At 47.4% G+C, this 12,827-nt stretch overlaps 1 protein-coding gene across 1 annotated transcript in view; it reads left to right on the forward strand.

The window, feature by feature from the left end:
* The window catches only part of EYA2 (EYA transcriptional coactivator and phosphatase 2), a 261,448-nt gene extending 258,826 nt beyond the window's left edge, over nucleotides 1-2,622 (forward strand). Inside the window, exon 16 of the mRNA XM_055545178.1 lies at nucleotides 152-2,622. Coding sequence (XP_055401153.1) covers nucleotides 152-232 — 81 coding nt within the window. The 3' untranslated portion in view covers nucleotides 233-2,622. The remainder of the gene's footprint in view (nucleotides 1-151) is intronic.
* The last annotated feature ends 10,205 nt before the right edge of the window (nucleotides 2,623-12,827 follow it).

Below are 12,827 nucleotides of genomic sequence, written 5' to 3' on the forward strand. Positions count from 1 at the left end.
GGTACTGATCACATTGGTGGGTGGTGGGGTCCACCATGATGTGGTGACTTGGTGACGTCTCCTAAGGCTCTCGCCACAGGCGTGGGATCCAGCGGGGCTGCAGGAGGTGCCAGCAGAGCCATAACCATGTGTCCGCGGTTATGTGTTCCAGCACAACATGCCTTTCTGGAGGATATCCTGCCACGCGGACCTGGAGGCGCTGAGGCACGCCCTGGAGCTGGAGTATTTATAGCAGCACCTGCGGCCTCGCCACTTGCCGTCAGAGATGCAGCCCACCAGCCCAGGCCCCTGGCTTTCCCCGCCGCCCGCGCCAGATGCTGGACACGGGGCAGGGTCCCTGCAGCCAAGAGGTGTCCAGTGACCGTCTCAGAAGCTGTCCTTTCAGTCCCAACGCGGGTCCTGAGAAACAGGGCACCCAGCGGTGGCTTTGGAATATTTAACTTTGGGGAAGAGGGCTGGCTCAGAGTCCAGACTTTTCTGCAAGACTCACAGAACAAAAGCAAGGAATTGCTGATTCGGGGGAGGGCTGGTGATGAGAAGGGAACAGGCTTTTTTTTTTTTTTTTCCCACTTTAATTTATGGACTAATCTCATTACTCCGCTATTATGCTCTTGTACCTGTGTTGTTGGTTTTCTTAGCTGTTGGTTTTTTTGTTTTCTCAGCTGGCATGTTTGGCGGTGCACAGTTCTAATCGAAGCCTGTCTGCTCCGAGGTGTGCTTTGGGGGGACTAGTGAAGGAGGCGATTCGGGGCTGTGGGGAAGACTGTGGCTTATTTTGTTTTTAAGAACCTAACCTGACATCATGTGGACAGTGCGCGTGCCTTACGCTGCCATCTTGTTTTCTGGGAAGAGGGGACCCTGGGGAGGAGGTGGTATTTTGCGACGGAAAGAGGCATTAAATAAAACCACGTTTACATTTTGAAGTGGGGTAGGGTGTCACTACTTGATGACCACCTTTGCGGCTTCTGAATATGTTGGTCTTTTCCTCTTTCATTGCAGAAGTATAAAATCCAACTCAAATTGGCTTAAGCCAAAAAACAAAGCATCTCCAGGAACTTTAGTCCATATATGTCTTCAGGCATAGCTGGAGCCTATAGTGGAGATGGGAAAATGACCTGATGATGGAGTCTCAGAGCTAGAATCTGATGCACAGAAAGCCATCACAACAGTGAGATAGGCGCTGAGCTCCCTGGGGGCAGGCGCCGTTTGTTTCATGTTTCCCCCCAAACCGAGCATGGGTCCTGGTGGTCGAGTGACTTTCTCCTGGGTGGTTTTACTTCTCAGGCAGGCTCTTCCCTGTTGTGGCAAAAATGGCTCCAAGAATCTTTCAGCAAAAACACACCAGTAGAAAGAGCTGCTTCTGCCTTAAGGTTCCAACAAGAGCCCCAGGATTGTGTCTCATTGGCCAAACCTGAGTCATGAGCTACCCATGGAGCTGGATTTAGGGTTCAATCTCTCATGAGCAGAAAGTTGGAGAGAGCTCGTTCCCCAGAGGAGGAATCAGTGAGCTACTGCTAAAAGAATTTGGGGGGTGCTATGGAGAAGGCAATGGCAACCCACTCCAGTACTCTTGCCTGGAAAATCCCATAGACGGAGGAGCCTGGTAGGCTGCAGTCCATGGGGTCTCGAGCAGTCAGACATGACTGAGTGACTTCACTTTCACTTTTCATTCACTTTCACTTTTCACTTTCATGCATTGGAGAAGGAAACGGCAACCCACTCCAGTGTTCTTGCCTGGAGAATCCCAGGGACGGGGGAGCCTGGTGAGCTGCCATCTTATGGGGTCGCACAGAGTCAGACACGACTGAAGCGACTTAGCAGCAGCAGCATGGAAGTAGAACTAATCTCCATGCCAATGGTAGGAGTTTGTTTTCCAGGGGATGAACTGAGGATTCGGTGTAGGAAACAGGAAGGGACATCCAGAGGAGTTCCAAGGACATCTTGAGCTCTGATGCTGCCCACAGAGTTCCCAGCAGAGCCTGGATCCATTTGATTGGATGCTAAGCCTAAGTATAAGCTCCTCCTCCTATTCATGTTGGTGAAATCCAGGGTCTTCAATTGACTGGCATCCATGTCAGCAGAGATGGGAAAACGACCTGATGATTGGAGTCGCAGAGCTAGAATCTGATACATAGGAAGCCATTACCAACAGTGAGTCGACTCCTTGCTAGGCGCTGAGCTCCCTGGGGGCAGGTGCTGTTTGTTTCATCTCTGTTTCCCCCAAAATCAAGCATGGAATGATATTCTTGGAATCAATCCACAGAATGGATGCTAACACAAATTGGAATCCCATTATAGATGAGGTTCCTATGAAAAACCGACACAGCATATTAAAAAGCAGAGACGTTACTTTGCCACCAAAGGTCCACCTAGTCAAAGCTGTGGTTTTCCCAGTGGTCATGTATGGATGTGCGAGTTGGACCATAAAGAAAGCTGAGCGCCAAAGAATTGATGCCTTTGAACTGTGATGTTGGAGAAGACTCTTGAGAGTCCCATGGACTGCAACCAGTCCATCCTAAAGGATATCAGTCCTGAGTGTTCACTGGAAGGACTGATGGTGAAGCTGAAACTCTTAATACTTTGGCCACCTGATGCAAAGAACTGACTCATTGGAAAAGACCCTGATGCTGGGAAAGATAGAAGGTAGGAGGAGACGGGGATGACAGAGATGATATGGTTGGATGGCATCACTGACTCAATGGACATGAGTTTGAGCAAGCTCCGGGAGTTGATGATGGACAGGGAAGCCTGGCATGCTGCAGTCCATGGGGTTGCAAAGAGTCGGATACAACTGAGCGACTGAACTATAGACGAGGTAGAAAGAAGGATGGAAGTATAATTGAAATCATAGTAAGGTAATTGGCTGGGTGAATGGAATATTTGTAAAAATGGATGAATAGATGTTTAAATAGTTGCGTGGGTAGGTGGCTGGTTATGTGATTGGAGAATGGATGAACAAATGGATGGATAACACTTGGGATCACTAGATAGATGGTTATATAGACTATGAGTGGTTGGATGATTGGATAGATACCTGAATTGATGACCAAATGGTGAGATGGTGAGGTGGATGGGTGGATGCTTGTCTGGATGAATGGACGGTTGCACGGTGAGATGGAAAGATGGATAGAGGGTTAAGTAGGTGAACGAGTGGCTAAATGGATGGGTATTTGAATGAGTAATTGGATAGAATGACTAATGGTTGATGGGTGACTGATAGTAATACTGTGATAGTTGGATAGTGATTGCAAGAATGGTATAATGGTTAGATGGACAGGTGGTTAAATGGAGGTAGAGAATCCCCAGAGTTGGCTGCTGAAAATATGGGTCAACCTCACTGTAATCTGCCAAAGTGGGTTTCTTTCAATGAGTGGAGTTGTACTGGATGAATTGACTTCTGGCTGGAGAAGAGAGAGCCTGGAGCAGAGCCACCCAGGGAACCAGTGATGTGAACACTCCTGGATCCGCCCTGTTTCCCCCTTGACACCCTGGCTACTTAGGTACCCACTTGTAATCACGTGCTATCCACCCTTCCCTTGCAGTCACCATCACAACCCGCTGTCAGGTAGAGAACAGAGTTGTGGTTGCCAAGGGTGGAGGGGAGAGGGACGGGCTGGGAATCCGGGGTTGGTAGATGCAAACTACTACATTTAGAGTGGATAAACAACAAGATCCTAATGTACAGCACAGGGGACAATATTCAGTATCCTGCGATGAACCATAATGGAAACGAATGTGTACATGTGTGTAACTGAGGCGCTTTGCTGATTTGCAGAGATTGGCACAGCACTGTAAATCAACTATACTTCAGTAATTTGAAAAAAATAAAATAGTGCTACCTCCAAATACTAAAAAAAGACAAAAACTGCTGTCAAGAAAAATTCTGTTTAGAGTTTAACATAGAGTAAATTTACTTATAAAAAATAAATTTTATTTTAAAAGGCTTCCGTTAGTGGCACGAATAGTAGACTCTCAGCTGTCCACACAGAAAGAGGTTTGGGGTGAGACAGACCTGTCCCTTAATCCTGAAATTAAGGGACACTGCCTAGGTGGTCAACTGCTTCTCTGTGTGCTGACTGACTGCTGAAGGCTGGTGCTGACGGTCCATAGTCGGAAAGTGTTTCCTTCTGAATTCTAGATGACTCGGAGCTCTCAGTGGGTAAAGACAATATCTTTCATTCTGTAAGAGATGGCAATTAATGAATGTTGGATGATGGATGGATGGATGGTGGACGATAGGCAGGTGGATGGATACATGGATGGACGGATGGATGGGTAGCTAAGATTCAGTAGTCCCAGGCTGCTTGCCTTCACTGTTTATCCAAAAGTATCTTGCAGCCCTCTGGGACACTCTTAGAAGTGGAGTAACTGGACTGTGCAGTACTCCCAAACAAAAGCCCTTGGCCTTCTGGAAGTCTGAGCACCAGCACTTCCTGGCCAGCTCAGCAGAAGGACAGAGAATCAAGGAAGTCTTCAGGTCAGCCTCCAGGGCTGAAGGTATTTGTTTCACAAGGGATTTAGACATCAGAGAGCTAACATGGGGATTTTTCAGTTGCAAATGGCATGAATACCATCAAAGTGGCTTTTAAAAAAAAGATGCCTTTGGCCTACTTGACTGAAAAGTTCAGGAATGTGTGATCTCAGACCCCATCACCACCCCAAATGTAGAATTCAACAAGTGTCTTTAAATTGTTTTAAATTCAGTCTCTTTGTCTCCACCCCTGGACTCTTGTTTCCTCTAACTTGGCTTCATGTGTGGACAATAATTCACACGCTTGGGGTAAAAGATGTGGCAGGAGTGATTCAACAAAGATTTCTATTGATTGAGCATTGGTTAATTCTTAGAAGGATAATTGCTTAGGAAAGATAGGTTAAATTTATTATGTGAGATTAAAGTGTCCTGATGGTTGAAATATTTTGAGTTTGTTCTTCCTTAGTTATTTGCAGCCAAGAGCATCTCAACATATATAGCACGTAATAAATAGTAGTAGTAGTATTTTATCACATGGGCTCATACATCTACGCAGAAAATCAATCACTCAAGTGGAGTGGACATTTTTCCATCAGATATTAATCGAGTATCTACAATGCATTGGCAGTGTCCCAGGTACAACAGACACATATTTGAGTAAGACGTTGTGCTTGCAAAAACAAATTGAGAAATTTGACCACCTTAAAAAACTTACTGAAAAACGTAAGTAAGGCTTCCCTGGTGGCTCAGTGGTAAAGAATCCGCCTGCCAATGTAGGAAATGCTGGTTTGATCCCTGGTCTGGGAAGTTTCTACATGCCGAGGGGCAACTAGACCCGTGCACTACAGCTTACTGAGCCTGTGCTCTAGAGCCCGGGAGCCCCAAATACTGATGCCCACTTGCCCTACAGCCTGTTCTCCACAACAAGAAAAGCCACTGCAATGAGAAGCCTGTGCGCCACAGCTAGAGAGTAGCCCCCGCTCTCCCCAACGAGAGAAAAGCCCTCGCAGCAACGAAGACCCAGCACAGCCACAAATAAATTATAAAAATAAAAACATGAGACAAAAGTCAAATTGAAATTCAAATCGCAGACAACAGCAAGCGTGAATCCCCCTTAATACATAAAAAGCTCCTAGAAATAAATAATAGGCCCACAACCCAAATAAAAAATGATCAGAGGCCATGAACAGACATTTTTGTATTTTTTTAAAGTACAACTGGTTTTTAACTTATACAAAGGTGCTCAAGTTCACTCATAATAAGAGAAATGCAGATATTTTGAGATACCATTTTTCACATCAGATTGACAAAAATTCGAAAGTTTTATGACTCACAGCGCTGGTGGAGCTGTGGGGCTTCGTGCATTGCTTATGGAAGCTGAAATCGGTACACCTAAGGAGGGAAAGTTGGCCATATTTATCCAATTTGTAAGTTTGACTCAGTAATTCCACTTCTGAGACTCTTATCTACAGATATATTTACGTAAGCGTGCATATTCTGTATAGAGTTATTTTCTACAATACCATCTGTGATAGCAAAGAATGAAAACCAACTCAATATCCATCAGCAGTGGACTGATACATATTGGCTGTGGGACTTTTTATTTCGTTGGAGTTTGGATCTTACTCCAAATCCAGTGAGAAGACACCAGAAAGTTTAAAGCAGGAGAGGGGCATGATCTGACTTCTATTTTTAAAAATCATCCTGATCTGGGGGATGGGTACCCAAGTATAACCATGTGTAAGAAAATGTCACGATGCGCCCTTGAGCTTGGTGCAGTAAGCTGGGTGTAGGTTACAAAGGGAGAAAATACCCTCAAGGTCATGAGAAAGCCCATGACCAGCTGTTTTTGCCCGGACACCCTGCCTCCATCCTTCCCACTGGAAACCATGCTCCCCGACGCAGATGAGGAGGGACGACGTCTCCAGGTCCCCTAAAGGGCCCCTCGTGGTGCTTCCCAGCCTCTCCCCAGTCTTTCACCTCTCTCTTGATTTCTGTCACCCCAGATCTCCAAGCTCCTATAAATGGACCCATACAGAATGCAGCCTGGTTTCTTTACTCACATGTCGTCCGGATCCATAGACAGTTCATTCTGGGTAAGGGAAAATCTGAGTTGAGCGCGCTCTGCGGTTCTCCCCCAGCGCCCACAGCCCCAACGATGCTGCCGGCTCAGCACCCGCGACGCTGTGCTCGCCAGTGACCACCAGAGGGCAGTGCGAGCCCGCCATTGGCCCCAACTGCCCGCAGGTGCCACCCAAAGTTAGGCCTGGAAATAGCACTGCAAGGATTCCAGAAGCATTTTCTTAGGCTGCACCCTTGCTTCGGGGAGTGCTTCCCTGAAACTGCAGCACCTTCAAGGATATGTTCAGGCCCAAGAGTTAAGGATTAATTGACCTGCTGTGGTCACAATGGGGATTCCAGCAGAGAGCAGCATGGTGGCCTCGAGCCATCAGTAACCACTGCCCTGGAAGCGCTTCTTCATACACTCAGCCCGGCTTTAAAAGTTAACTGCCCTCATGCTTAATAATACCATCTTCATGATAGTTTAAATTGTTTACCAAAATGTTGGGGGTGTTTTTTATCCATAAATTCAATATAGCAAAATATGCACAAGTTCATTCAAGGATGATGGATAAGCCAGCTCCAGCCAAATACTGATTTTAAAATTCAACCATCAAGTATTTGGCCAAAAATGAGTATTTGGGGAACTCAGGCTGCAGGGGAGAGGGTGTCTCTTTGCCCCTGTAGCTCCGTCCCCACCGCACGGGTACCGGGACCACAGAAGCCCAGCCCTCCTGTTTCCTGTAGCCCTTAGATTCCTGCACGCCACCTGGCGTTTCTGAATGAGGAGCTGCACACAAGCCTGACTTCTGCATTTATTAAACACCTGCTCTGCCCCAGGCACCCGGCTAAGCCCTTGACCTGCACCAGCTCCTCTCATCGCAGTCACACAGGTGCTGTCTGGAGAGGACAGATTGCACGTGGTTAAAATGTGGCCTGGGGTCAAATCCCAGCTCTTCCTTTTCCTGTTTGTGGAAACTTCACTCTCTGAACCTCAGCCTTCTCACCTGTAAAATGGGGTTGATGAGAAAACCCACCTCACAGAAATGTTGCCAGCACTGAATGCATTCAGACATGAACATTTTTTATTTGAAAGCCTCCTTTTCGGTCACTGCACATGAGAAATGCATATTATATATATCAAGACCCAGTCTAACGTAGATATATGTGTGTGCATATTATGTGTCTAAAACTAAAATATGTTCCACAAAGCAATGCTTACCTATAATACTATGATACATCCTGATATTTTCCATCCTGTCCTGGTTTCTATTTAAAAGATGCAGGTCACAGTCCACTAAATCGACTCCATGACCCACCGTTTAGAAAGTACCGGTTCAGTAAAAGGCTCGGTAGACCATGTTGTTCTCAGGAGTCCCATTTTACAGAAGGGGAAACTGAGGCCCAGAGAGTGTCTTGCCTGTGACCCCACCCACTGGAAGGTAGCAGAGCCCAGACTCCAACCCAGTATCTCTGACGCCTAAAGTAAGGCTCTTCCACACAAGATGTAAACTGGCCAGATCTGACCCACAGAGAAGTTTGACTGATTTTCACAATGTTTGCAAAATTTGGTACAACTATAGATAACTTGGAAGACATAACTCAAAATATGAATCTTCAACTTCCCACTTAAAAAAGTGGGCAATCTGGCAACACGGGAACCTGCGTACTCACGGGATCAGCAGGAGCCACACCAGGGCTGCCACTTTGAGCTGCTCTCCAGGTTCACTCGTTTACCCCAGTCCCCACCGTGCCATGGAGAGAGGAGCCTGGCGGGTTACAGTCCATGGGGTCTCAGAGAGTCAGACATGACTTAGCAACTAAACAACAGCAATCACTACCATTTTGTGTCCCCAACACTGAGACAAACCATCAATTGCTGGAGTCTATGGTTTTTTCAGAATGGAGAAATATTTTTCTATCACAAAAGGAAAATCAGGACTTCCCTCGTGGTCCAGTGGTTAAGAATCTGTCTGCCAATGTAGGGGACACAGGTTCAACCACTGGTCTGGGAAGATCCCACATGCCATGGGACAACTAAGCCCATGAAAACCATTGACCCCACATTCTAAAGCCCATGTTCTGGAAAAAGGGAAGCCACCAAAGAGAGGCCCACGCACCGCAACTAGAGAAAGCTCTCTCACAGGAATGAAGACCCAGCACAGTCCAAAATAAATAAATTTTTTCAAAAAAGAAAAAACAAAAACTTAAACCAAGGGACCTACGTTTCAAAAAAAAGCACAAATCTTTTCTCACATATTTAAATACAAAGAAAACACATCAATATCAACTTAACCCCAAATCTGTTTCACCTGTCTCTATTCCCTGACTTGTTGAGAATTTGCAACCCCCATCCTAACACTACCTTTATCTACCTCCGCCTGGTTTGCCCACCACTGTGTCCCCAGCACCCGAAACTGCTCAGCCAAGAAAAAGTGCCTAATTAAGACTGAATGGCTTTTATACAAAAGCTTCTCCCAACATTAACAAATACGCGGTAACGGTGAGGAGCAGGCACTCTTTGTGGTCAACAGGACGGCTCGAGTCCGGCTTCTGCCGTAACTAGCTGTGTGACCTCAGGCAGCTTCCTCCATCTCTCTGGGCCCCGTTGTGTCCTCAGCTGCAAAATGCACCGTGTACATAAGTGACCGGGAATGTGAAAAATGCAGGATAAATGAAGTTCCCTTCTCCTCCTTCATTTCGTCAAGGTGAACCCAAGTCAGTACTCAATCATGTTAACAAGTCATCTGGTGACCAGTTAGCCTGGCCTTGGATTATCTGCGGGCCCAGGGAGGTGATGGTTTCCCATTAACATCATGGCCTGAAAAGAAAGCCCTGGGCCAGATGGCAACATCAGAGATTCGATCCCCAGGCACATCTCTGGGTGAGAACTGGCTTTTTCAATGTCCAAGCGTTCCTCCTGCTGCTTACCTTCCTGAATTGAAGAGGCTGGAGAGCAGAAAATTTCATCTCCCAGACTCCCTTGCAGCCAGGCATCTGAAGCCTCTAAGGGCTCACCCATCAGCCGTGAGCTTGTGCTGAGAAAGGGAAAATGGCTAAGCACAAGAGACTGGCCTGCAGATGAGCAGGGCCTCCTGATCCTGGGACCTGGCTCCCCTGGGGCCCAGGCCTGCAGTGTGGCTTCCTCAGCCCTCCTGAGATTCTGTAAATACTCATGATGTTATCAGTCATACCCTAGGAAATTTGAGCAAACTCAGGGAGACAGCAGAGGACAGAGGACTGACATGCTGCAGTCCACTGGGTTGCAAAGAATTGGCAAGACTTAGCAACTGAACAACAAGAATCAGTCACACCCAATCAGGGAAGCAGCTAGATCCAGCCCATGTGGCTGGGGTATAAAGAACCTGCCTGCCGATGCAGGAGATGCAAAAGATGTGAGTTCGAGCCTGGGATGGAGAAGATCCCCTGCAGGAGGGCATGGCAACCCACTCCAGTATTCTTGCCTGGAGAATCCTATGGACAAAGGAAGCATGACGGGGTACAGTCCACCGGGTCACACAGAGTCAGACACGACTGAAGCAACTCAGCAAGCACACACGCATGCACAATTTATTATGAGAATCATTAATAAGCCTTATATGTCAGCATGTGGGAGGAGGTTGAGAAGTGAGGTCTGAACAGGGACTTGTGGAGCCACCAACCAGGCAAACTGAGAGGCCCTGGGGTCCATCTAGTCACCAAGTGAGGCTGCTGAGGGCCAACAGTAGAGAAATGGATCGGCAATTAGTAGGGTGACTTCTGCTCAGGTAAACTGACCTGACTGATAGAGAGACTTTGGACAAGTCTGCAGTGGGTAGACATTTTTGGTCAATGCTTTAATTTCCCATCTTACAAATCTGCACTAGAAACAGCCTGAATCTCACTTTCCCAGCCTCCCCTGCAGTCAGAATGTAAGCATGTGATGTAGGTTCAACCAATCAGATACACCCAGATGGTACCCAGGCTCAGCCAATCAAATACATGCAGATGGTACTTGGGCCTCAATTAGCTACAGCCACATGGAACGTAGGCTTAGCCAATGGATACACCTACAGGTGAAAGCAACGCCGGCGGATTCTGCTGCGTAGAGTTCCATCTAGAGGAAGTGGAAGAGACATAACTAGTGTTACTAGTGACAGGCGCTGTGTGTGGACCAGTGGTGGTGACATGAAGGTCCTGCAGTATAATTTGTATGTTGCTCATTGCTGTCTCTCCAGCCCTCCCTCCCAGAGATCTGAGTCACTTAATATCCTTTGTAAGTTCCTTTCCTGCTCAGACTTACCTATAATGGATGGATTCTACTGTTTTCAAGTAAAAACCTGACGCACCTCTAACTTCATTTAACCGCCAAGTCTGTTTCCCAGCCTAGACAGAGGGAAACAACGACCACTCCCGGGGGCAGTGGAGTCGGACAGAGGCATTTTGTACACTTACCACAGTGCCACAGACTCTGGCCCCATGTCATCGGAGGCCGTCACAGACCTGGGTCGTGAGTCAGGCAGACTGATTTGAATCCCGGCTCTGGCGCTGACTGACCTGTTTTGTGACCTTGAGCAGACCACTTTCCTCATCTGGAGAATGGACTGGGATTAGTGCCTGCCTCAGGGGGTTATCATGGAGACCAAAAGATTCCAGTACGGAGCAATCTCTCAGCACACAGCTCAGGGTGCGGGACGCACCCACACCAGGGATGCTAGAGGGAATGTGAGTGACCTTTGTTTCGCTGGATTAAAGAAAATAAGTAATAATAAAGGTGGTGTCCTGAGGGAGTCCAAGATGAAGATGGTCTGTGAACGCTGAAGTTTAGAAAACATTTACATGTTTAAAACCCAACCTTGACTAATGTCACTGGATCATACACTTTAAAAAAATGTTTAAGAGGACAAATTTTGTTACATCTTTTACCCCATTAAAAAAATAATAATGTGAAATACCCATAGCAGTAATACACTTTAAATGCTATGTCAGTAAAGCTTTTTAAAATACCAACCACCCTGGCTTCCCAATTCCTTCTGATCCTAATTCAACCCCGCGCCCGCCGACCTCTCTTCATTCTCTGACCTCATCAACCTCCAGTGCTGAATCCCTCATTCTGGCCTCTCTCGCCTTCCTCCTCTTCTTAGAAGATCCAGACGCCCCCTCGGGTCTTTTTCATTTGCTCTCCCTTCTGCCTGGGATGTTCTTCCAACCAGGCTACAGGCTCTGAGATCGAGCTGCCCATCAGGATCACCTGAAGAGCTTTATGGAGGGCCAAGCCCCACCTCGGAAAGTCCGATGTCATTACTTGGGGAAGGAGGGTGGCACATGCACATTGATTGGTGTGTTGTTTTAAAACTTGCCAGGTGCGTCTAACGTTCAGCCAGCGTTAAGAAATCACTGCTCTACACATCATACTCAGTCCCCACCATCTTCAGGTTTCAGTTCAGAGGCCAGCTCTCCAAAAGGCCGTCCCCAATCACACCATTTACCTCCCTTCCATATCCTGCTTATTTCATTCTGTCCCCCCTAGGATTCTGTCATATACGTATCTGACTGCTTCCCAGTGAGAATGTCAGATGGATGAAGGCAGAGGCTGGGTCCTCAGTGCTTGGCTCACACAGGTGCTCAGCACACAGCTGTTGCCGGAAGTGAACCTCCACCGGTCCTGCCTGGGTCTAGCGCCAGCTCTAGGGGCTGCAGTTCTCCAGGGAGGCCACAAGGTGGCGATAGTACCTGGCTGCATTAAACGGCACTTTCGTCAACAAAGGTCCGTCTAGTCGAGGCTATGGTTTTTCCAGTAGTCATGTATGGATGTGAGAGTTGAACTATAAAGCAAGCTGAGCGCCGAAGAATTGATGCTTTTAAACTGTGGTTTTGGAGACGATTCTTGAGAGTTCCTTGGACTGCAAGGAGATTCAATCAGTCCATCCTAAAGGAGATCACTCCTGGGTGTTCATTGGAAGGACTGATGTTGAAGCTGAAACTCCAATACTTTGGCCACCTGATGCGAAGAACTGACTCATTGGGAAAGACCCTGATGCTAGGAAAGATTGAAGGCAGGAGGAGAAGGGGACAACAGAGAGTGAGATGGTTGGATGGCATCACTGACTCGATGGACGTGAGTTTGGATAAACTCCGGGAGTTGGTGATGGACAGGGAGGCCTGGCGTGCTGCAGTCCATGGGGTCGCAAACAGTCAGACACGACTGAGCGACTAAACTGAACTGAGACCCACCAGGCCAGCTGGGCAGGGCGGGGTGGGGAGGGGGGCCCATCCTGCCCTGCACCCGGCCATAGCTCAGAGACAGGGGCAAGAA

The sequence above is a fragment of the Bubalus kerabau genome, chromosome 13, assembly GCF_029407905.1.
Source record: "Bubalus kerabau isolate K-KA32 ecotype Philippines breed swamp buffalo chromosome 13, PCC_UOA_SB_1v2, whole genome shotgun sequence".
In the NCBI taxonomy this organism is placed as follows: Eukaryota; Metazoa; Chordata; class Mammalia; order Artiodactyla; family Bovidae; genus Bubalus; species Bubalus kerabau.